This window comes from Gobius niger, assembly GCF_951799975.1.
Source record: "Gobius niger genome assembly, chromosome: 8".
NCBI classification, from domain to species: Eukaryota; Metazoa; Chordata; class Actinopteri; order Gobiiformes; family Gobiidae; genus Gobius; species Gobius niger.
The window spans coordinates 16031308-16056458 of record NC_136859.1 but is presented as its reverse complement, the minus strand read 5'-3'; the positions used below and the strand labels follow the sequence as shown (position 1 = coordinate 16056458).

At 40.6% G+C, this 25151-nt stretch overlaps 2 protein-coding genes across 2 annotated transcripts; one reads left to right on the top strand and one right to left on the bottom strand.

The window, feature by feature from the left end:
- On the top strand, positions 1-6660 carry fxyd5 (FXYD domain containing ion transport regulator 5). The gene is made up of 10 exons (XM_079561470.1): positions 1-133; positions 1461-1506; positions 2536-2628; positions 3724-3855; positions 3937-3978; positions 4233-4289; positions 4638-4667; positions 5956-6030; positions 6105-6150; positions 6482-6660. Exons 1-10 carry the CDS (start codon positions 38-40, stop codon positions 6504-6506), a joined length of 642 nt encoding a protein of 213 aa, XP_079417596.1. The 5' UTR covers positions 1-37; the 3' UTR covers positions 6507-6660.
- A 302-nt stretch (positions 6661-6962) lies between these two features.
- On the bottom strand, positions 6963-19015 carry LOC306966150 (uncharacterized protein). Its single transcript, XM_079560804.1, has 8 exons — positions 18973-19015; positions 12613-12667; positions 11412-11444; positions 11029-11055; positions 10154-10228; positions 9995-10063; positions 9846-9888; positions 6963-8243 (listed from the first exon to the last, which is right to left on the bottom strand). Exons 2-8 carry the CDS (start codon positions 12656-12658, stop codon positions 8198-8200), a joined length of 339 nt encoding a protein of 112 aa, XP_079416930.1. The 5' UTR covers positions 12659-12667; positions 18973-19015; the 3' UTR covers positions 6963-8197.
- Positions 19016-25151: the final 6136 nt, after the last annotated feature.

The following is a 25151-nucleotide window of genomic DNA, read 5'->3' as shown; positions in this document are numbered from 1 at the left end:
CGTCCACTGGATGAGGAAGTAGCTCGGGTGGAGGCACATGCATGGGAGGGGCCGAGGCAGGCAGTCACAGCATGATCCTCTGAGACGACATCCTGAAGCACCTCGGAAGACCCCCCCAGACATGGATCCCAAGGTAATCTCACTCACAGCGAGCCGGGACGGGTGACTAAATGCCACAGGGCTAAAAGGTTGTTTACCGGGGATGTGGATACTGATGCAGGATGACACACAGATGGATGAGAGGACAGACAGGGAGCGAGTGAGGATGTGACACACAGGCGGCGGGTCAGACTGAGGAGGGACAGAGACAGAGACGCCTATACCGCCCAAGGGGAACCAGCCCGGTCATGGCATATGTTCTGAGTGTAATTCAGATTGGCAAGACCTGCTAATGCTGCCTGTCAGTGCTCATCACGTGCTTAGGCTCACCTGTCATGGCTACAGGGCCACCATCACTGGTGAAGGTCAAAGATACACATGCATTTTGTCTCAAGCCAAAATACAGTGGGTTCAAGAGGTTTTCAGACATGTCAGACATCTAGATTCTTTTGCCTGAAATAATATAAATGTCCTTTCTTTTGGTAAAAAATCAACACTGATGCAGTAAAATAGACATCTTCTAATAGACAAAAAAATATGTAGAGTGACATACTGTAAGTATACTACAACTGCAGAGATCCATTCAGTCGCTCTCATTCATTGTGCTGTATTTGAACTTAATAAAAGATCTGTGGTGAATTCAGTTCTGTGCCCATGACACTGAAAGGTACAGCCTCGACTGTGCATAAGCTCTAGTGTGTGGCTGTTTTTAGGTATTAAATATTTTCAGATTTTTTTTAGTATTTGAACAATTTCAGTGTCTAACTCCACCATCATAACAGGATTAAGAGTTAGAGTAACTGTATGAATACTTCCTGAATCCACTACAGGTCAGGGAGATAAAGTTTTGTCTTTCACTCAATAATATACCCGACACAGTACAAGTGTAACATAAGTATGTCTGTTTTAGTTATGTTGTGTTGTTATGATGTGTTGTGAGGAGGTTGTATACTGAGGGCTTGGAGTCATTCATACACATCCTTCACTGTCATCCCTAATTTAAAGTAGTATATGCAACAAAAGAAAGATGTCAATAGAAGCAGAAAGTACAGCAAGCGTAGGAGGGTTTTAAACACTTTTCAATGTTTTTCCATTTGTTTTTTTTCACCAAAGTTGCTACGATTGACATGACATGCGGAAGTAACCATGTGTGCTAACCTCAATGACTCCCAACTTCCTGACTGTTGGATTTGGTCAGAACAAAATGTTGTATTAGTCTCAAACAGAGAAATTGCAACATTGCGCCATTATTATTTTTTTTGCTATATGGTTTCATTTCTCATTTGCAGCTGGCATGATATGAAATGCTACAAAACTACTCCCACAGCATCTAATCCCCTCATGTTTTGTTATGTTTTCAGATCTGTTTAGCCTGTCTGACTTTCTTTTTACTCACGGTCTCGAAAGGTAAGGCTAAGAGCAAAAATAAATAATCACACATATGAATATTTAATTGCTAGCCTGAGAAATAACATGTTGAATGGAGTTTAAAGTGTGGCTTGGGAATAGAGAGCAGCTTGGGGATCCGGTAAACTGAAGATATTTGCATAAAGGTGTGTGATAAATATGGAGGAGAATGCATTTAAATATTTATGAGAGGGACAATGCAGACGACAATCCGTTTTGTCCTCAAAGTATCTGACATCTATGAAATGATTTAAATCATAATGAACTGTGCGTGCAGCTGTAGAGGTGGACACAACTGCCTGCGTGCATGTATCTGTAGGTAGGAGGAGCTGTGGTAATAGTGGTTGTAGCATGAGGCATTCACCAGTTTTGTTCTACTGCTCTTTTATTTCTTCACTTCTAGGAAAGACTTTTTGCAGAGAAAGCAGCATGTGAATGTGGTAGGAGTGGTAGATTACGCGAGTACTCATTTTGCATTAAACTGATGTTATATTTAAAGGTTTTATTCATTTATGTTTACCTCCATTTTATACAGAGATAGCTTGTCCAATAAGCATGAGCAAGTGGTTACTAATAATGCAGTAGAATGAGCAACAATACTACAATTTAATAATGGAAGCAGTAGACTTGACTTAAAGAAGAACCTGCACCAATTGAAAGTGCCTCTCGAATACTCGCTCCATGATAGTTGATTAATACACTGCCTTTGCATTCCAGTATTAACCTAGAAAGTGGCGGTTTTGTGGCTGTAATTGGAAGGTGCTGAGAGAGTAAAACAAACAGTCTTTTTGTCCCGCGGTTTTCCAGCACAATCCTGCCTTTGTTGCCGGCACGCTCTGTCACTCATAAGACCGTCTGTGACTCTCCCTGCATGGACAGACGCACTTCAAGTCTTATTGTCAAAATAAATGGCTATAAACAACACTCGGCTTTGTTCTATCTCCGAAAGTGTACTGTGCACGGAGGACGCTGCGTGAGGCTTTTCTCGAACTTATGTGTTTTGGTGATTAAATGCCTTTTCTCCTGCAGTGTCGAGAGCCCAGTCGCCTACAGACGCGCATTACAAGCAGCAAGGGACCAGCCACATGAGCGACTCCACCACAATGTCCTCTGTCTCCACTGGTATGACTCTTGCCATTGTTGAGATGCCACTTATTTGCTGGTTTTTCAGGAATTCAATATGCTGGGCACTTTCACCCCTTTCACGACGAGCTGCTGGCCAATAATGTCTTCAGCTGAAAGGAAAGGAGTACAAATACAAAGTTGGATTTAAGAGGATATGATAGTGGGTCTGTGTTTGCTAACAGTCTGTCAGTTTACCCCAGGGCGGCTGTTTAGCATTTCAATAAGTAGAACCTCATTCAGACACTCTAAGTAAATGGACTAAGATAGTTATGGGCAGATTGGGTTCAATAACCTCTTACGAGTGTTTTTTCTCCAGTTTGGCTTTATTTCAAATCTAAAAGTTAACATCCAACGTATATGCCAGTGTAACACCTCATTTGAAAGCTAAGACCTACAAAAGTGAAGTGTTGTCATCGTATATTTGCCATTTTTTAATATTATATATTATATTATATTTTTGGTCACTTTTTTGTGGCTTTTTAGTCAGATTTTTGTTGCATGTTACCACTTTTTCGTAGGTTTTTTTTTTGAGCCACTTTTTTGATGTGTTTTTGTCACTTTTTAATGTTTTTTTTTTTTTTTTTTTTTACATTTTTTGACACTTTTTTATGTGTTTTTGTCACTTTTTTGTTGCTTTCTGTTGTGTTTTTTGTTGTGTTTTTGTCACTATTTTAATATTACATGTTAAATTATATTCCTGGGTCACTTTTTGTGGCTTTTTTGTTTTTTGTTGTGTTTTGTCTCTTTTTTGTTACTTTTTTGCCATGTTTTAGTCACTTTTTTGTTGTGTTTGTGTCACTTTTTTGTTATTTATTTTTCATCCTTGTTTTTTCTTTCTTTTTTTCTCACTATTATGAATTTTTTTTAAAGAAGCTTTTAGATTTGGGTGAAACCAAACTGGAGAAAATGTGCGCAGCTCAGGCGGGGGTTAAGCGGTTAAACGAATCCTCTTAATCAAAAACGAAGAGAAATAATTTAAAAAATGCCAGACTGTTGAAACATTTTTTGACTAATCCCCAGACTGTAGGGTTGACTTGGCTTGAAGGAGCAGGTGTTTCCCCAGACTGATATTTGCATGTGCTTTTGCGACAGAAACGAGAGTCTCCATTTCCAGAACATCAGGCTCCTCCTCCCAGGTCACTTCTCCTGGTGCAAAGGCCACAAGTTTGAACAGGAGCAACAGCACAGTGAACACTACCATCACAGCAAACAACACACCAGCCGGTAAACACAAACACAAAATAAACCAATGTCGATTATACGTCCCAGCGATCTATTCACCCGGTTTGACCTTTTCTTCTACAGTTGTGCCAAGTAAGAACACAACAAGGCCAGCGCCCACTCAAGGTACCACTTAAACTGTGCCCTAACTCCCTTTAATTTCTGTACACAAGCAGCCAGGCGGTGGAGCCATCTGCTTGTCTAGTTCGTAACCCAGCAACTTTGACCTTTATATTAGTAAAGCAGGCAGTATCTTAAGTGAATGTTGAAGTTCAGTTGTGAGTGCCAAGAGTGTACTGGCAGCAAATAAATAAATAAAACTTTGTATTGTATCCAAAATGATGTTATTCTCTCATTTCCTCTGTCTCTCTTTCACACAGCCACCAGGCCCCCTCATGTCCCAGGGAAAACCACCCCACATGCAGCTGTTGCCTGGGGTAACTTGCATATCTCTTCTTTCCATAGTTCTCTTAAATGCCACAGGCGAAGTGGGTTTATTGTTATCTGGTGGCAGACTGACGGTATCAGTATTCCCCGTCTTACAAACAAAACCCATGGCATAAAGATAAAACAAGATTCTCGTTTCCCTGTGACAGACTAACGCCTGATTGTACCTTATGCAAGGGTGAATTGATATCTGTGCCGCCCTGTGTGTCTCAACATAGATCGGATTTTGATTCAACCTCAGCGACATGCAAGCTGATGGAGACTGTTGTTCCCTTTCTTTTACAAACTCAATTCAGCAGCACCCTTTTCACTGTGTGTTTTTGTTTTCTTTCTGTTAGAGACAAGGTGGGACGAGGATTTCACCTACGGTAAGATGCGCACAAATTGAGCAGAGCAACTCAATACATTTTAATAATGCAGTGTGAAGTTATGTAAAGCAAGCACAGTTAATACAGTACTATGACAGTGATTCTCAACTGGTGGGTCAGAACCCAAACGTGGGTCGCGAAACCATTTTCAGTGGGTGGCGAGCCTTTTCCAACTACAGGAGTACAAGTTAACATCACTGGGTTGTTTTGATCATAATTTCAGTCTTAACCCTTTATTGGGCACTCATTAAAAATACTTTGAAATTAATCATTTCAACTTAAGAGTGTTATTCTTAAGTTGACAGGCTTATTTCTGTTTTAACATTTTTCATATTTTTTCAATATCATGCATAAAATTAGTGTGCCCTATAAGTTGTAAAATATATGCAAAAGGTTTATATATAAAATACAAAAAGTACTTTCATGTCTCGGGCTGGTATTCAGGATACGTTGTGTTTTGTGATATAGATGTTTGAATGATCACACCAGTTTTGTAATGTGATTGTGCTTTACGTGCAGTGGGAGGGGTCAGTCGCCTCCAATGTTGTTTGCCTTAAAGAATTTACTAAAAATAACTTTTGGCAACATAAAAACATAGTCCTAAGGTTTATTGGTTCTTTTGTAAAGAAAATACTGTAAGTATGAATAATAGGTGGAACGGACGTGTCCAAATATGGACAAAACTAATTAACTGTTTAAGTGAACAGGGCGTATGATTAAATATGGTGCCTGCCTTTGTCATGCTGTAATTTTACTCACTTCACTACGTCCTCCAAAACCAACACATGTATCATCACTTATTCACCAATAAAATGGTTACTTGGTAACTTACCGTGGTTAGTTTTCATGTTAAAGAATTGTACCATGAATTTAGCCAGACTTGGGGCTTTTTCTGACTTCAGAGAAAACAGGAAGTTGAAATTGCTGATGCCACATCTGCTGATGCCACATCTGTGATGTAGGGTGATCTCTTCTGATTGGCTGAGCGAGGACTACATGCTTCTTCACCTTACTGATGTGCAGCTGGGAGGCCATATGTAAAGTGTGCGAAAATTACCAAAAATAGTCACATGCCCTATAAAGGTTTAAGTATATAATGAAACAAAACCCTTACTAAAGTGGTTCAAACCAGGGATTAAGCCAAAAGAGGATAAAACTAAAAGTACAGAGGAGCATGACAACCACATGAAGCAACTCGTAATTTGCGAAACATATACACACTCAATATAATAAGTAGAAATGGTTGAACTTGCTCTAACTAAACATTTTCCTGATTTTTTGTTTGTAGATTACAGTTCTCTGCGTCAAGCCGGTCTGTCCATCGCAGCAGTGCTTTTCATCGTGGGTATAATGGTCCTCGGCTGTGAGTATGACTTACATCTTGATTATTATTCCCAAGTGTTCAAAACTAACTATGTACGTGTCCCTTGTTAATAGGTGGAAAAGTTTGTAAACTGCCAAAGTGTCATAAAAGGGCCTCAAAGTAAGTACCTACGTTCATGGCCATTGTCTGGATACAATAATACACTTTGTCCGATTTAATTTGAAGTCCACTGTTTTAGCACTTGTACGCCACAGAGCTGGAGGATGATGTATGGCCAACCATTATTTTGTCTGTGTTATAACTCAACACTATGCTGACTGGAATTTTGTGAAGATTAATAGATCAAAATGATTATGATAAAGCTATTTGTTGGGCAAACCACGACAGTCCAACTGAAAACCAATCTGTTGTCCAGCGCGAGCATGTCTGATAACTATGATGGATGACTTAAATGTGGGGTTTTTGTCTGTTTTGTGTTCACTCCCCTTAGGTCGTACCAAGTGGCCCAAGCATGAGAAGGAGCTAGAACTACTGCATTTTGGGAGGAAAAGCTACTAACAACGACACCACTACAGAAGTTCAGCAACTGGCAACGTCAAATTGCTTTTGTGAAACATGTGACCTCATTGGTTTTGAATAATTAAAAACATATTTCAATTTGTATCCTTATTTATAGTCGCTTTCCCTCTATAATAGCTCCCTCCAAATATGTATGTTTGTAATTAGCAAAAAACAAGTCACGCTTTACATAATCGATCAATCACTGAATACATGAGCATTGAACTGGCAACCCAAGTGTAATTTTAGTATGTTGGAACTATAAACAAAAGCTACAGAATCCAATCCCATCATTTTATTTTGTTACACACAGTTTATAAATAAGATAGTTGCAATACCACTTCTCCCTAAAAACAATTAGACTTTTATGTACAATATGGTTTGAAAGAAATCCTTTTCCCCCCCCTCAGAATGTATAAAAATGCCTTTAGACTGTACTGAAGGGATTATATATAAAGAGATGGTGTTCTAAATATAACTGATTGTGAATGTATGCGGATAAATACAAATATCAAATTGAAATGTTTTATGTGACGTGTCCAAACAACCTTACATTTATTACTGACTTCTTGGGCAGCGCAACAAGTATAAAAGACATGAAAAAATACAGGAGCACAAATGATACATATAACAGAGTTGGCACTTAAACCTGTTTGTAGAGTATAGATGTATTTAAAGAAGCAGTGCACAGCCTGATCAAACTTGGAGGAGCAAAGTGAGATGCTTAGTCGAATGATGATGACTTCATTTTAGTTTCTTCTATGAATACAGTATACTATACATCTACTGCACAGGTGAGACAGCTATATAAGCCATTCAGGCATTTCTTATATACAAAGGGGTTTGAACAAGGCAGCCAGTGCCTTACATGGAAAGCATTTCATTAAAGGGTATGGTTAACTTCCATTTAAATAATATAAAACAGAAGTATGTGCTGTCAGGCCTATACAAGCGTGACTGGTATTTGCCCAAGAATGCCCTTCAATTCTTTTCATTCCTCAAGAACTGACAGAGCTATTTACAATCTTTGAAGCTGAATGTTATAAGTGAAAGAAAGAATTTGAAAAGAAATAATTTGATGCTTTGCAAGGTTCACGTGTTATTCATGTCTGTATTCTTAATGTGGGAACAGGTATTTGCCCGAGTCTCGCTACAGCTTGCTGTCGGTGCTAATGGGGAACAGAAGATGTCAAAGTGAATGGGAAAGTGAGAAGAGCGCAGGCCTGGCTCAGCATGGATTAGCCTGGTTAGTCTCACTGTTCCACACACGGCCCTGCTCCACAGGCAGCAAATATGGTTTAACAGCAACGGGAGTCATTTCTTTTTCAGGTAGTGTAAAGGGGGTCTCTGGCTGTGCCAAATTATCCCTTTTGACAAAAGAAGCTCTGAGCCATATTCACAGGCTTTGATTTGAATTCCTCAAATAGAATCCAATTAGAAGGTTTCAACACGTTCCAAATGTCCCAGGCAAAATTACAAGTACATCAAATGACTGGGACAAGGTAGAAAACATCAAGGGTACATGTGTTTGAGAGAAGTGAACAGGGAGCAGCAGGTTCTTGTGAAAAAAATGTCCGTCCTGAGTCGAGAGTAGGTGATGACAAAGCACATACTCCTTATTTGCATTTTGCAGTTCCTCCACCAGGAGCTAAACTGCCTCTTTCTTGTCTTGGTCAATGGGAACAGTGTAAATCCTGAAAAGAAAGCAGATATTAAGTACTTCTTCGGAGAAAACTTTTTTTTTACTTTACATTTGGGACATCTACAAAGCAGAAGCTCTGTGTGCAGGGACTTTGTGGTTAGTGGTGTTGGGCTGTGACAGGTGCACCATGACTGCACGGCTCTGAAACACACCTCATCCCCAGGTGGGACCTATAAACTGGCAGGGCTCTGTTGATGTAACAAGCCAGGGGTTGCTGTGTGATTAAGCCTCTTTTCAGTGGAGCGATCAGTCAGCACCAGAGCTGCAGAGCTGACTGCAGCCCCGCGAGGCACCTGGTAATCCTGCACAAGAATTTAACCCTTGCATATTGACTTACTTTACACGATAATGGTTGTGCCATTTGTCAATCTGCACTGCATCTTTTTAACTCAGGAACTGGGCCAATATCAACTCACTGCCACTTTATTACGATTATCATTACAGCTAAAGCGTTACCAGAGTAATGGGTATTTACTGTTATTGATGAACTCATCTCTTTGGTCTCTCTACTGCCCCCTATTGTGCATGTGTATATTTGTCATTATTTGATTTAACTGGTTTTAAAAGGTAAGTGTTACTTATTGTTTTTAGCACCAACTATTTGACAGTAACGCAATTCTCTGTATGTGCTTTGTATGTGGTAGAAGTAACTGACTGAAGTTAATTTTTCCAATCCTTTTTCTAACTTTTGACACCAAGATGGCAATTTCACAACTACTCGCTTGATCTCTCAATTTTTTTTGATCAGTTTTTTCAGCAACAGTTCCTCAGCAATACTAAAACTTACCCTTTGGATTGAGCTTATCAATGATCTCAATAGTCCAATTTCTCCAATGTGATTGCTTTACATTTAACTTTACTCAGGGGTATCTTTTAAAGTGGTCAGTGAGTTTATAATAGCATACAAAGAAAAGGCACAAAAGAAAAAAGGACTACTCTGCAAAAAGCCACGTCCAAGCCCCGCTACATTTACAAAAACAAATGAGTAAAGTGAATACAGAAAGTGCTTGTGCGTAACTGGTTTAGGCTGTTCCACTATCTGATTACTGTTGACAGAATGTTGACAAGACGCCAGGATGATGCGTTCAGTGTCCCTTAAGTTGGGCGTAGGAGTTTTCGGCGTAAAACTGTCATTTCAGAGTTCCCTTCATTAGGCAAATGCTTGGAACAGGTTTGGTCCTGTCCCACTGGGCCTGTTCACCCCAGGGTGAGTCTGGGGGCTATTATTAGATGTCTAAGCTTCTAAGGGATGTGTGCTTGTTTCGTATTTACAGATGAGATACTGAGGGGGACCACAAGCTTAGATACTAATTGCTTATCGTGTCCAGACGGGTCCAGATGGGTGGATGCTGGTTGCATGGTTTTTATCACCTGACTTGTTTTGTTTTTTTGTCTGTACTTTTCTTGCTGACAAGTGAAGTAGGGCAAATTGGCAACGCAGCTCAAAAGCTGTTACCCAACAGACTGGTTCTGTCACCTGGAGGCTTAGTTACTAAGCGTGAGTGCAACGTGCATACCTCTTGTGCTGGTGTGGTTTTGTTTTTTTTGTACAGATTGTCCAGAGAATGAATTAAAGAATAAAATAAGCGCTCACCCTTGCTGTTGTTTGTTCAAGCGTCTTCTCACTAAAACAAAGACTGTAAAAGAGAAGAAGAAATATTAGCTCAAATCATATAACGTTCAGACAGATGGGCCAATATTGCCACAACTTATTTAGAATTTTTTTCCCCAACCAAAACTCACTAATTACTGCTGCAACAGAAAGAGCCACAACAACCACAGCGACAACAATGACAATCACTGTTGTCTGGTCTATAAAAAAAAAAAAAAAAGCAAAACAATTTGTAATGTAATCTCAATATATGTTTAAATTATTTGTTTATTAAGTAAGCAAAGTTTTACCTGAATCACTGTCTTCACCTGTTGCTTTGTCTGGGATGCTCGCAATATTTTTGTTACCGGCTGTTGGAAGTGGATCTGCAAAACAATAATCAGCATTCAGGACTTGGGTGATCTCATTTTATGTACTTCACATTGTTAACCTATCATTTCAAAAAATGAAATGCTAGGTGAAAGGTTGGGATTTAATTAAGATAGATGTAGACGTGAGTGCAGGAGGCATCTGAGCACAGCCCTGCAGTAAATAGCTTTTAATTCTCTCAAACATCGATGGAATTTACCGAGACTTTGAGATAAAATGTGTTTAAATCTCCCAAGCACCTGTGGAGTTTATCTGGAAATTGAGCAAATGAATAAAACATCAACATACATCTATAGCTTCTTCCAAATGACTTTTAACATTTCAGTGGGTTTGGGCGTCGGGGACGTAGCTTTAAGTGCAGGAGGCATCTGACCACAGCCTGCAGTAAACAGCTCTGTAATTCTCTCAAACGTCTGTCAGCGCCGTGATGAGGAGTGACAGACAGAGGTGTGGGCAGAGAATGGGAATGCCAATGTCGATTAGCTGACCAGCGGGACGGCGGGGGTGTCAACGTGTTCATTGGCCTTTCAGCAGAAGCCACCGGCCTCTCAGGGGAGATAATTGATTCCATTCAGACTGTAATGGTCAGGAGGAGGGCAAGGCAACAGAGGCTGCACCCTCCACACATCTCCTCCATCCGCAAAACCCGCGCGCCGCTAATCTGCAGACAATAATTACTCAGGCCATAACCTCTCCTGCTCTGCCTTCACTGCTGCTTCCTTTCAGCCTATGTGAGAGTGATCCTGCTGCCCGGCGGCGAGCAGCGTTTTGGAAATCAAGGTAATAACAAACTTACACTCCTCATCAATCTCCTCATCAGGATCTGGAAGAGAGAAAGTGAAGTCGAGTTAACAAAAACAAATGCGTCAACAATATGCAGCATTTTTGAACACACTCTTGAACTTATACTTTCACCATATTTGTACTTTTAAAACAAACAAAGTTAACTGAACAATATCAATGTTAAGTTGTGTCCTAGTTGATCCTCAAAAAGCTCAGAAAAAGGCCACGAGTGAAACACATTTGAAACATTGACGCACAGCCATTTACTGCAGTCACCTGGTATTTACAAAGTAGGCTTGTCAAGTTTGAGTTTTATGGCCTTTCCTGTTTGAGCTCAGGGAGCAGTCAAAATATACTATGTATTTAAGACGGATATGATCTTCCATGGATACTCACAATCACCGGATCCATCCCGGTCTTCAGAATAAGCTGCAGGAAAAGCAAAAGAGCAAATCAGACTTTTAAACAATTGCACTCAACACCTGAAAATCCAGGGTCAGGGAACAAATGTGTCAGTGTCAAGCCCGGATAAACGACAAATATGATTAAATATGTAACGAAGGCAATAAAATGAAGTCAATGTAACTGACCCTTTGTCATGTGCATGGGAGGTCAGTAATAACAATCTTTGCCTCAAAGCAGAGCCGTTTTTTCCTATACGCAGATTACGCATACCACGTGGCTTTCTCCCATCTCCCGGCCAAGGCGCTGCTCGCCTTTGTTTACTCTGCGGGGACTGAGGCTGCTCAGACTGGGGCTGCATCAGCCACACACTCATTTAAACTATCTTCTTGTTGTTTCGAGTGGAGGATCAGGCCAGTAGTTTGGTGAATAGAAGAAAGAAAAAGCTCAAATGAGAGTTGAATCAATTTACTAATCTATTTATCCATTTACTTTCATTAGCTCCAGTTCTTGGAATGTGCTTGGTCTAAAACTAATGACTGTCAGACCTATTCACAGTGGTAAGATAAAAAAAATATAACCGTCAGGTGCAGGTTTCAGTTAGTTTTAAGTTAGTGGTTCCCAAACTGGGTCAGGGACCAGAGGTGAGAGAATGTGACCTTTTACCATTTATCATATACTTCGTTGTCCTAAACCCCAGTCTGACAGTGGCTTAGTGGTTAGTGGTTCTCACACAGGGTTATGTTCCACTTCTGTCCTGCACTACTGCACAGTGCAACTGTTTTTGACCGTAAATGGGTTTGCTCTTCGTCAAATAGCCCTGGGATGTGTACTGTAGGGCCCCCGAGTGGATTTTTGCTTAGGGTCCCAGCTCTGCCTCAGAGGATTTGCCAATTTCAACAAGAGATAACCTAGTCCAGTTCTACTTCTTTTTGAAAGCTTATGGAAGAATAGACCACGCATGGACCACTGATATAAATATGTTAAACAGGTGCAGTGGACACATAATGTGGGCGAATTTATTTTAATGGGAGTGCATTGGAAGCTGGACGGCATAAAAAAATCCTGTGGTACAGATATAGTGTACCGATGGCACTAGTGTTGGTACGTGAGGAAAAACATGCCAACGAGAGGATGCGGAAGGTGTGATTAGATGTTTATCGGCTGAAAGCGTCACAGCGAGATGAGAACGTACCGGTAGCAGTTGGCAGCAGCAGACACAGGAGCAGCAATCGCATCATCTTCAAATGCTGCGGGGAGAAAAGACACCGAGTTAAAAATACCTGTTTTTAATATTCACTCATTGATGTGTGCGTGAAATCTTGGGTGTTTTGGTTTAGAGATTCTGACGGAAGAAAGTAACAACGGTGGGTCGCTATTATTGGAGCTTGGTGTCGAAAAACACAAAATTCAAGTCAACAGGAGGGATGTCACAATGCCGATTATCATTTTTTTTGTGCGCTTTCAGATTTTTGTGAGGAACATCACAATTCTAGATACACAATTACAGGCGAAATAGTGGCATCATTTCATGCACTGTTTAATAGATTACAACAGGTATTTAAAAGTCCATTAGGGATGAAAAGAGGCCTGTCACGTTTAATATATTGAGGTGGGAAAATATTGCGATAAACAATATTATGCTAGATATTTTAACTCTAAAGCATAAAAAAACCTATGTTCTAAAAAAAATCATATCCTAAAATACCACACAATCTGCAGAAAATATGAAATATGATGTAAGCCAATTTGCTTTGGTTCAAAATCAAAGTTTTACTAGAAGAAATAAAGAAAAAAATGTTAATAAGTATGTACAGATGATAAATATTGATAATGTCTAAGCTGCTATTTATTGAATGATAAGTGAGGATTAAACAACAAGGAGCCATTTTAATGCACAACATTGGAGAAGAACTTGTGTTAAAGCTGTTTAATGCAATTTTTTTTGGTTATTTCACTTTTTACGTTGTTCATTGTTTTTTGTCGTGAGCAAATCACAAACACTAGCATAATATGACATATGGGGTATTTTCTATGTACCGTATTTTCCAGAGTATAAGTCGCACCAGCCAAAAAATGAAGAAGATAAAAACATATATAAGTCGCTCTGGAGTATAAATCGCACCAGCCTTGGCAGCTACCTGGGCATGGAGGCGTAACTGCACCGTTGACAAGCCTCTCCCGGCATCATGTTGTTCAAGCTCTCATTTGCAAACTCGTTCCTCTAGCTGTGGCATCTAGCTTTTAGCTCACAATGCTCTTTTTTTATTTTCTTCATTGCAGTTAGAGTGACCTCCGCTTTTTGCCAGCCCCTCAGAAGTTCCAAACTCACTCCAAACTTTCTTTCTGCTGCTCGATTGCCGTTCTTTAAATCTTCAGTGGTACAGGAGTAGCAGATACTGGGAACAAAAGCCTAGATCGCCCTCTGGTGGCTGTAAGTGTGAAAATAACAAACATGTGCAATTATGTGTTTTGATTTATAAGTCGCACCTGAGTATAAGTCGCACCCCTAGCAAAACTATGAAAAAGAGGGTGACTCATAGTCCAGAAAATACGGTATAAAACCCGCCACATATGCAGCTCAAGGCCTTTACATGTGATCCTTGTACTGGTTTGGAAGTTTAGAAGTCTTCTGGATATTCTGAAAATGTCAGAAATCTAGATCTCCCAAGACCAATCATCCCTCTGACCCAATAACTTATTTGCACGTTGGCTTGTCATTTCTGAAATATCTGCTAGACATTTAAATCAGATATCATTGCTTGTAATATTTTCCCATTCCTCTCCAGACTCATTTACTCATTTATCTCATTTACAAGAACCTTACGGGCAAAATCCCTGTGAAACGGCTCCAGGGAGTTTGAAAATGTGTGCAGAAATAAATGCCGATGTAGATTGTAACGTGAGGTAGTCGGTGGCAGTCAGGGTCAGAGAATAGACACCTTATTTCCCACAGTGCTCAGCAAAAATGGGATACTGGTTCTGTCAGCAAACAGTTTAACTTTTTTCCATTATCTTTGCAAAATTTTCCACTGGAGGATTAGCTACCTTAAGTGCAAAACTTCAATATACACATTTCGAATCCATTCTACTGCCAGTGACTTCATTGCTGTTGTTCTAATGGCGAAACCTTTTAATTTCCTTCAGGCACCCTGTTCCAACACCAACGTCATCGCACTGCAAAAATGTGAATCCCAGATGTTTTTCCCGCCTGTTAGACAAAGCCCCAGCTGTAGCAAACACAATGCTACTGCGATATTTTTAAAGTGCAGCGCATGGGAACGACCTCTGCACAGGATTTAGCAGAATTAGTGAGTCTGGCACAATATCAAGAACCCAAGTGCGCACCATCTCCTCTTCATAGATTTGGACGGCAAATACGTTGCGCCTGTTGTATCCTGTTTCCTCTATGGTTACTGCGGATAACAATGTGGATGAAGGAGGCGACTCTCATTGTTAAGGCGCGCACTGTCTAACGCACTAAGGAGGAACAGCGGTCGCCTCTCTTCAACTCCCACGCACCGGTTACAAGCGTACCATTTCCTACTCCTCCTGATATCCCTCATCATCATCGCACAGTTATGGAAATGCTGCCTGCTCCCACACACTGAGGAGATCACTGCAAATAGAAAGGTGACATGCAGTCGTAATAGGCAAACAGAGCATTCACATCCAAGCGCACTTTGATGAAATGGTCAGCTTTACTTCGCGTCTCCACGGGAAAATGCGTCCCATTTGTCAGTGCCGCTGGGGCAACTTGTCAGGAGCAGTGGGTGACCGGCCAAAGTGGAGCACCCGGGGACCCATTTCTAAGATCTTACACTAGGTTTGCTCCAGTAGTGCAAGTGGAGGATTGGGCTTTTGTCCACCATGCATGTTTGATAATAGCAAACCAGTTTTTGTGTGGTTTCTTTATCAGATAATGTTTTGGATGTTATATTTGTACCAGTGCCTCTGCAGGGTGCCTTCTACTGTAAACTCGCTATCCCCCCCCCCCCTCAGTTTTCAGTGTTTTTGTACACTGAACCAGCTTCCCTTGTTTACAGCCCCCCGTAAAAACCAATCTACCATTTTTGCACAGCACTGTTTAATCCTAATTTTCCTGCCTCAGTTTCTCAATTTAAAGACAAAGGCTGACCCCGTAGCGTGAAGCTGAAACGGGATTATCGCGGTGCTAAACTCGAATAACACAGTGAAAAAGTGTTTTAGCTGACAATATTGGAGAGAGATGTTAATCATAAAACCAAAGCTGATTGGAAATGGGGAGTGCAGGCTGTTGGATAGCAGCAGTAAATCTCCCAACGCAAACAGCCTAAGACGCCGCAAATAAAAATCCCCCTCTGTATCCAATTTGCTTTTCAGACTCGCTTTGGGTGAAATAATAAGCTGATCCAATTTGAGAAATATTTATCAACCCAGTCCACTGAGTCGGTATCCCAAACGCCTCCCGACGCCTGTGTTACTTTCCAAATTGGGTAATATATTCTTGTACATTTGAATGCCGATTGAATTTGTTCTTTAATACCAGACTCAATTTGCAACGTATAATAATCGGTTCTCGCACTCGTATGATGTGGAGGTGCCAGCCGCTGTCCCCGGGCGAGGGGTTGGAGGTAAATGGTATCATGTGAAAAAACAAAAAAAAGAAGAAAGAATGAAAAAAAAAGGAACTAATCTGAAAAACTTGAGAGCAATTCTTCAACAAAGCGGTTTGACAAAGAAGTGGTGCTGCAGGGCTGTTTCATTCTCCAGATTACATTACTCTCAACCTCTTACCTGTCACAGTGAGGAGAGATCTTTCAACAGCGCATACCCCTCCCAAACTACAAACCTGTGCAAAGGATTTGAGTGAAGGCTAAGGGTGATTTGACAGTTACATTTTTTTGTTTGTTTTACCCCCAAAAAAATGAGTTACACTTCATATCGCGGTAATAACAAGGTAATAGGATGGAAAATACAGCTGTTTCAATAGAAATGACTAATGATTCCATATCCACAAAGGGCTTTAACCTCTTAACCCCCACTTAAACCAAGCACATTTTCTCCAGCTCTTTCCTCGCCTGAAGCTTACAGCCTACAGGCCAGTGTTACACCTCATTTGAAAGCCAAGACCTACAATACTGATCGCAACTTTCTTTGCTTTGCATTTCTGAAGCGTTTTTGTCTCTTTTTTTCGCAGTTTTTTGTTGTGTTCTTCATCGCTTTTTTGATGCTTTAATGTCGTGTTTTTGTCGCCTTTCTTTTTATTGCATTATTGTTGCTTTTCCGGTACGTTTTTGTTGCTTCTTAGTGGCTTTTTTTTCACTCTTTAATCATGTTTTTGTCGTTTGTTTATTGTGTCTCTGTCGCTCTTTTGTTGTATTTTCATCCCAGTGTTTGTCGCTATTTTGATGCTTTGAAGCTTTTAGATTTGGGTAAAGCCAAACTGGAGAAAATGTTCTGGGTTCAGGTGGGGGTTGAGAGGTTAAGTCATCATCTGGAATTGATAACTTAGGTGTTGGATACTTCGCATCTTATCCAAGAAGCTTAATCACTAATGATAAAAGTAATGATAATGCAGCTATTGTAGCCACAGCTGCCCTGGGGTAGACTGACAAGAGGCAACCAGTCTGCACCATCGGCCCCTCCAACCATCACTCACTCACTCACTCACTCACTCACTCACTCACTCACTCACGACATTCATTAGGCTTCTTGGTGTTCCCAAAAGGTCTCCCATCCAAGTACCGACCAGGCCCTTCCCTGCTTAGCTTCCAAGGTCTGACGGGATTGGGCAGAGCAAAGGCAGTGTGGCCACAGTAGTAACTGGTGACTAAGCTGGATGAATGAGAGGCGAAATGTCCAACACTTCAATCATCCCAGTCCAATCACTACTGATAATTGCTGGACGAATGAAAGCCTTTACAAACATGTCCAACACTTAAACAACCAAGTAGAGATGACGGCTTATAAACCTTTGAAAACCCCTGTACGACTGAGAGCCTACACAAAAATTCTTCATTCCGGGTTGGGCTGTCACGATAATTACTCTATCGACTTCAATAAATAACAGATAAACGATATATTTTTGGACTTGATATTTATCGTCTATACATTTATTCGCTTTTCCCCACTATTTTTTCTGTAAAGTAAGTAAAGTTAGAGCTCTGAATCCTTACCATTGCATCAAAACTTCTTTATACTATAAACAAAAACGGGCAGCTGGTGATGGGTGTCTAACAGGAAGTGAATCGCCTGCAAAGACAGTTACTATATAGGCTACTGTATATCTCACACTGATTTATTTGCTTATAACCCACAAAGCAGCCAGTGTGCAGCACACTGACACGGCTGATGAAAAGGCAACAATACAGGCGGAAATATAATGTAGCAAATGTGAATGGAAAAGAGTTGTGTGAAAATGACTCAAGGCTAAAGTACAGAGAAGTTGAGAAAGTAATAAGTTTTACGAGACAATGTTGCCGGGTCATTTGCAATTCATCACAAAACAATTGTATAAAAACAGTGCGTTGGTTCAGTGAGAGAAGAAGATTCTTAAAATGTTTACAGTCTGTAAAGTGTTGTTAATCTCAGCAACTACAGGGCACAAGATGCACAAGTAATTATAATAGCAATCGAAAATCACAAATCTCCCTTTCCAAAAATATATATATTAGTACAACATTCTTTGCAAACAGCACAATAGTATAGAACCTACTGACCCTGGTTTAGACCGCTATAAACATGTTCTGGAATGGATGTGATACTGAAAACTGAATCTTGATTTGAAAACATTAGATGTTTCTCCGATGCAAATCTACCAGTAACTTTCCATCATTATGTCTATCTATGTTTCACAATAAAATACTTTACTTTGGGACTGGGTCGCATAAAAAGGAAAATCAAAATCAAATCAAAATAACAGTACCTCAGTTGCGGGCGCGCATAACAGTGCAATCTGCAGCTGATAAACAATGAAGCAGCTATAGTCCCGATACAAAAACTTGTGTGTGTGTAAGACCTGGCAAGCCCGAGGCCAAGCAGCAAAACAACTTAGAGGATATGAGAGTCAGCCTGACAATCACAATGGGTCCTAGGAGACAGCTTTTCTGTGCCAACCCCCAAATGACAAATGATTCAAAAATAAGATGTGCGGGCCTGTGAAACTTTACTAATCCCAGGATAGGTGGGCAAGTAGGATCTCTACTTTATAGGCAGCCTTTATCAGATGTAGACTGACTGAGCTGATGTTCTAAACACAAGCTGATGATCCAGGATCTTTTTAAACAAATAACCAGGCCATAATTAAGAAGAAGAAAAAAAGATGTCCCTTACATGACTGTGAAGCATTGACAGGCTCATTTGCATAGTCTTCCCAGTCATTTTACAGTCTGATATTCAAATGTTCACTTGGGCTTATGGACTTCACAAAGAGGCCTATCATTGCATAGACAGTTGCATGGTAGAAATTTGGTTATTGCGTAAAGGACATTGCCTTTCAATTGTCCCGGCTGTTGTAAACTTTTTTTTTACATGAATAAATCAATAACATCCTTGTCGTTGTATGAAAACTCACCAAAGCTGTCCACTGCCACCACACAGTGACAATCAGATAAAAACAAAACCAAAAAAAAACGGTCCAGTTCGGCGTGGGCCTGGCCGAGCGCATCGGGCATCACAGGGGGATTCACAGCCACCTCATTTTGTTCTCGCTTCAACAGAAAATGCGTCAGTGTTTTAAGTGCTGTCCCTGCAGTCCCTTAAAGCCTACTTAGGGACGTAGGTAAAGGGGTCTTCTAAACAGCGTTGCGGCACGTGTTAGAAGTCGCTAAACCACCAAAAGGGTGACAAATTACAAAGCTCTCCAGTCATATAATGAAAGGTTTCTACGACCCTTAGCACCTTCTGTAGCGCACTGAAATATGTCGGCAGGTGACGACATCATTTGACCGCAACAATGAGAAGATTTGCTTATTGACAGTGAGCTACAAATGAGATTCACTTGCGCGACATTGCCAAGGCGCGCGCGCTGTTTCCTGCCGCTGCACCAGGTGTGCCTCCTTGGATTTGGTGAGTGTCACGATTTATAAGCAGGTTATTTACTATGCATTAAAACGCAATGGGGGCAAAGACAGGTCACTGGCAGAGGTTTGAGTATGCAGCGCATTAGTCCAAATGTTGTCCATTCAGCCTCGGTCCTGTATTTGCTCTGGCTGGCAGCACATTTATTATTCCACTTTGCTTGGCCGCCCCGCAAGCCCCAACAAACACTTGTGTGCAGGTTTAGAAGTTGTGTTTGTCTAGTTTTGAGTAATCGCCAGGGAGTGGCTATAACGTTCAGACAGACAAAAGATCCTAATCTGTGCGCGGTTGTACATGATTGTGGTTAATAATTGTTCTCTTGAGGAATTAGCAGCATTTTCTTCTGCAGCAGGACGAAACAGTGCTACATCTGTGAAGTAAACTAGGGTACATTGCTTGACTTCAGTAAGTTTCCAGACAATTCAGAAACTATTAAGATTTTTTTCTTCTTCTTCTTCCATTGCGTGATTTGGTCCATGTAAGTGCATCAAAGTGCATTAAAGTGTGATTAATAAATAAGTCCACTTACTGTGTGTGAGTGCAGTATGGCTGAGAGTTGCTGTCAGTGCAGGTATGTCGCTCCACGCCAGATCCTTGTTGTCATGAATCTGTCAGACTGTGCAGGTCAACACAGGTGTACCCAGCAGTTACCAGGAACTACGTCTATAGTGGCTTCCTATTGGCTGTCGTTTGTAACCTGACACCTGGGCTATACGTGTGTGTGCTGACTGTTCGCACTTACAGCATACTTGAGGCTGAATCATAAAATAAAATAAGTCTATCACTAAGACACCTCCATTTTCACTGTAGAAGCCTACGATTCATTCATATTTCAATCTAACTTAAACAACAAATGGATATTAACAAAGGCTATTTCATTTTATTAATGTAAGGTAATATCATTCACTATTTCAGGAGTAGTTTTTGTAGAATTAAGGGTAAATAAGAGAAACATCTGATGATTCATGTACTCAAGTGGAGTTCAAACATTTGACCTCTTCTTCTTTAAAGATGCTTTATTTGTCATTATACATTAGGAGACAACCCTGAGCCTCGTGGTCAGTTGTCCCCATAAGAGCATCTCTGTGAATTGCCGTCATCAAGCCTATAACTATTTCTGCGGCTCTTTGGGCATTTGCCAGAGTGGAACAGATTCCCTTCCCTTCGAACGTTTGAGTAATCCCAATGTTAAATTACCCGAAAGTCTAATTTCTAAAATCCTGGGCTTTAAAGCAAGCTCTGCAGAAGTTGCCCCTCTCTTAGTCAGTCAGTTAAAGCACTTGTATCTCCCCCCGTCATAAACTCTCAACCTTCTGGAGCACTTTAATATGGCCATGGACCGGTGCTGACCACACTGCATCAAACTGCAGCTTCACCAGGGGCACCAGCCACTATTTGGCTACCCTTGACTTTCCAAATGATATTGGCCAAATAGTTATCCCTGCTTGACTGCTAGAAATGAAGCATATACAATTGTTTTGAGTACACGTTTTTGACTTCTTTTTGTTGTGCATTCATTACTTTTTCTCCGCTATAATTGAAAAATAAACATAATACTTTCAATAAGGCTCCAAACAAATATTAAATTAGCAGCTTCTTTGGCCCATTCAAAAGTATTACGATGCACACTGCAGAAAGGTAATTGGTGGTACTACACAAAAGCACTTGATTATTTACAGCCTGTTGTACTGGATTTATCATTAGAAACTGGTTATGTCATTAGTGGCTCTAATATAAAGGCACTGGCCTTTAATGTTTATGAGAGGAGCAACGGTGGCGCAGATGGTAGAGCGGGTCATGGGATCAGAAGTTAAGGGGGGGTCGAATCTCAGCTCCTGCAGGTGCACACTGTCATTGTGTCCTTGGGCAAGACACTTCACCCACCTTGCCTCCAGTGTCACGTACATTTGGTGTATCAATGAGGGCGTGAATGGGTGACTGGTTCCTTACTGTAAAGTGCTTTGGGCTTATTGAAGGTAGAAAAGCGCTATATATGTTGAGACCATTTACCATGCAAATCCCAACTGCACCACTTTAGCACGTACTATCGATTTTGCACGTGTGTAAATGCTTAGTGAATCAGGAAAAAACAGGAGAAATCCTTACAATTGTGTTCGCTCACCAACTTGTTTTATCTGCTCACCACAGTGACATTTCTTCTTCAGACGAGGAAGAATGTTTGTCCCTGTCGTGTTGCCATACAGGTTCAATTTAACTACAGCAAACTCTTTAATTATGATTGCAGAACTTTTACTTAAGTAATTAAATTAATTCTAAACCCACTTATTTATTAAATGCTTTGTATGAACGCATGAATTAAAATAACTGCAAGTTCGAAGATTTGAAATAGAATCTTAGTGGCCAGTGAAGGATGTTTAGCTTCATCTGAGCGAGAGAGGGGTTGTTGTACAGCATTGTCTCACAGTGGCTTTATCACCATATCATTTGAACATCATTAACACGGTTGTTTGGTAATTATTACCATAAACTCTGACCTGGACATTACCAATAACACAAGTGAGACCATACGTATATCCATTATACAAGCAGTAGGCTTTTACGGCTTGTTTCCTTCCGACAATTTCAATGCTGCTGCTTCTTATGTTGATGATATCGGCCAGGCAATGTTTGTTTTGATGTGAGCGATAAGAAAGTGCAGTAAGATAACAGCAGGGACATGGACAAGCTTAAGCTTAAACTGCAGAGTAGTCCAACATTACTGTGTGCAGTTTGAAAATACAAAACAAGATCAGGGACAAATTACAAAATGGTAAGTACCACTGTGTCGTTTTCAAATATGGGAGAAACTGCCTTCTCAAAGTACTGGCTGGACTAACTAGTTTCTGCAATCAAGTATATACACTACAGTATATATACATCTCATTTAATACAATAATTAAAGAAATGTTTTCACAATCCATCAGTGTCTTAGTACTGCAGTCGTAGTAGAGAATTTACTTCAACATGAACAAAGCGGAGAAAAATAACTATATACTATCACTATATCAATCCTGGTCCAAAAACGATGGCTCACACTGCCTAAGAAAGCTAAGAGGGGACAGCAGTTTGGCAAGAGCCAGAGCCCTGGCCTTCATCATGTGAACCTTCTACAGAGGGACAATAGAAAACATCCTGACCAGCTGTGGTCAGTGTGGTACGATGTTAAAACTGCATCCTACTGTGGGAATGAGAGCTGCTGAGAAGATCATAATGCTCCTCTCCCCTCCAGGGCATTTACTCCAAAGCTTTCAGAATCCTGAGTGATCCTACGGATCCATTGCACAGGTCTCTAAGGTGTACTTCAGGGAGGATACTGCGGAGTCTAGGGTCCAGGTTCAGCCGACTGAAGAACAGCTTCATCTAGGATGCTGAACTCTCTCTTTGTCTCTGATAAAATACACAATATTGCAGTTTTACCCTGACCCTAACAATTTTGCAATGATGCTGCAGACGACATCCACACATTGAGGGACTTTACCAAGTAGTCCTAATGTGCTGATGCTTTAAATAAAAAGATTTTTTTGCTGATTTGCTCCTAAACCTGTGAGAACTTTGATGATAATCCCAATGACCTCACAGAACAGAATCAGATACCCCTCAGGCCAAAGAGACAATCAGCACGGGTGCATTAATGTGCCTATGAACACCTCAGGGTGAAGTCTTTAAGATAACTGTCTTTATGAGGGAAAGGATTTTTGTAGCAGATTAGATAAAGAGAGCCGTCCTGAGCTGCCACGACTCTGTAACTGTCTTTGAAATGTGTACTAGTGGCCACTGCAACAATGAAACCATTCTCATACCAGTCATTTAATTAGGCTATCTTATCTTATGTTATGAGTGAAAGTTTGCCTTGCTTTGATCTTCCCGAGAAATACGACCTATCACTTGTTTGTGAGCAAAATCATGGGGAAAATAAAGCATATAGACAAATTGTATGTCTTAATAATTGTTTGCATTTTATTTATTTGTATTATTATTTTTGCTTATTTTTGTAGCGCCTGTTTGCTACTCCCTGCTCAAAACAATAACATGAAAACTTCATGTTTCTTTTACACAACAAAGTTCTGGTTACTTTGTTTTTTCTTTGATATATTTTGCAATCCCTTGTGCAGCCTCTGTGAGCAAAGAGACATGACTGCACATAAAAACACATCAAACTGCCGCACAGTGACTGATATGCATAGATCTTTCAAGTTGCTGTCGCCATCAGGAAACCAATGTTCTGACAAACATGATGCTTGCTCTGTTCTGTGTGCCTCAACTACACAGAAGACAAGTGGCTGTCACTCATTTCTGAATAATATGGTATTGTCATTTGCATGTCGGACAGAAATATGCAGATTTCTTGCTATAGGTATATCTTTACCCATTTGCTTGCAGGATGCCAGTGCCTATGGAAGGAAGATATGTGTTGAGTTGAGTGAGTATCCATTCAAAACTCTCATTACTTCATGTGCTACAAGAGTCCTGCTCTTTGGAAGCACACCAAAGCTACTGCAAAAATATTTAAATCTGGTTGTTTTGATAGCACTACCAGAATCAATTTAGTCTGTACTGTGGCTTTTGAACTTGGGTGAACCATATTTTTGACACATCATGTGCGCAGTTGTGGAGATGCTGCCAAGTCAAACCTAATAAGACATGCCTTATTTATTCCACTGTCAATAATGACTCATTAATGACTTGGCCGAACTTGCCGAGGTCTCAACGGTGCATGTGCGTGAGTAATCGCAGGCTTATAGATTTATTGTTTACTTGTTTTAGAGAGCGATTTAGTTAATACCTGACTATTATTTACTGACTCATTATTGTGGCGAGAACGGTGAGAAGTCATGGCATGAGGTGTACACTTGACTGTGTAACTGCTTCGCCACAGTCATGTTGTGTGAGCCTGTCCGAGCCCCGAGGGAGAGCACTGCACCCTGAGGAAAGGTAGGGAGAGCTGGTTCTGCTGGGTTGAGCGGCTTACTCATGAGTTTATTTCCACTGAGCATGCATCATATGGTCATATGACTTTTTCTGTCGTTTGTTTAAAATTGGAATGAAACGGCAAGAATAATTGCTTAGATGGTTGCAATCAGTTTATCAAAGCTGATGTAGCTTATCTCCATGGTAACACAGGACAGTCAGTGTCATAATGCCTTTGCTATGCCCGATCCCTTCAAACCTCGGAAGCTAAGCAGGGTCTGGCTTGGTCGGTACTTGAAGGAAGCCTGGTGTGTGAGCGAGTGGTTGGTGGTGGTCTGGAGTATGGAGTGAATAAATAATGCCATGTAAAGCGTCTTTGAGTATTTATTATAATAATAATAATAATCATTATACTGGGGGATAACAGACAGATTTTTATGGGCTTGTAAAGTTGGCAGAACCTGATCAATGTCTATCTAGAAAAGTTTGAATTGCCTTTTTGGCCAGAAGCACTTCCATACATGCTCAAAGTTTCATACATTTACACGGCACAAGTCAGTCGCCAATATACCTGTCAGACCTGTTAGAGAAAAGAGAAGCAAGGCACACCAAAAGATATCAGAGGTGCAGATGTTGAGGAATATCTCAATTCAAAAAAACAGCATCGCACACTCAGGTAGCCGATGCCCAAGATATGTTTATTCAACGTTTTGAACCACAGTGGCATGCACTGTGGATCAAAAAAGAAAAAGAAAGAATACAAAT

Coding starts and splice junctions, on each gene's coding strand:
- fxyd5 (XM_079561470.1), top strand. CDS start 38: ATGCATGGGAGGGGCCGAGGCAGGCAGTCACAGCATGATCCTCTGAGA. Junction 6,031..6,104: donor GGGTATAATGGTCCTCGGCT/GTGAGTATGACT, acceptor CCTTGTTAATAG/GTGGAAAAGTTTGTAAACTG. Junction 6,151..6,481: donor TGTCATAAAAGGGCCTCAAA/GTAAGTACCTAC, acceptor CACTCCCCTTAG/GTCGTACCAAGTGGCCCAAG.
- LOC306966150 (XM_079560804.1), bottom strand. CDS start 12,658: ATGATGCGATTGCTGCTCCTGTGTCTGCTGCTGCCAACTGCTACCG. Junction 11,445..12,612: donor GCTGCTGCCAACTGCTACCG/GTACGTTCTCAT, acceptor CTTTTCCTGCAG/CTTATTCTGAAGACCGGGAT. Junction 11,056..11,411: donor CCGGGATGGATCCGGTGATT/GTGAGTATCCAT, acceptor TCTCTCTTCCAG/ATCCTGATGAGGAGATTGAT.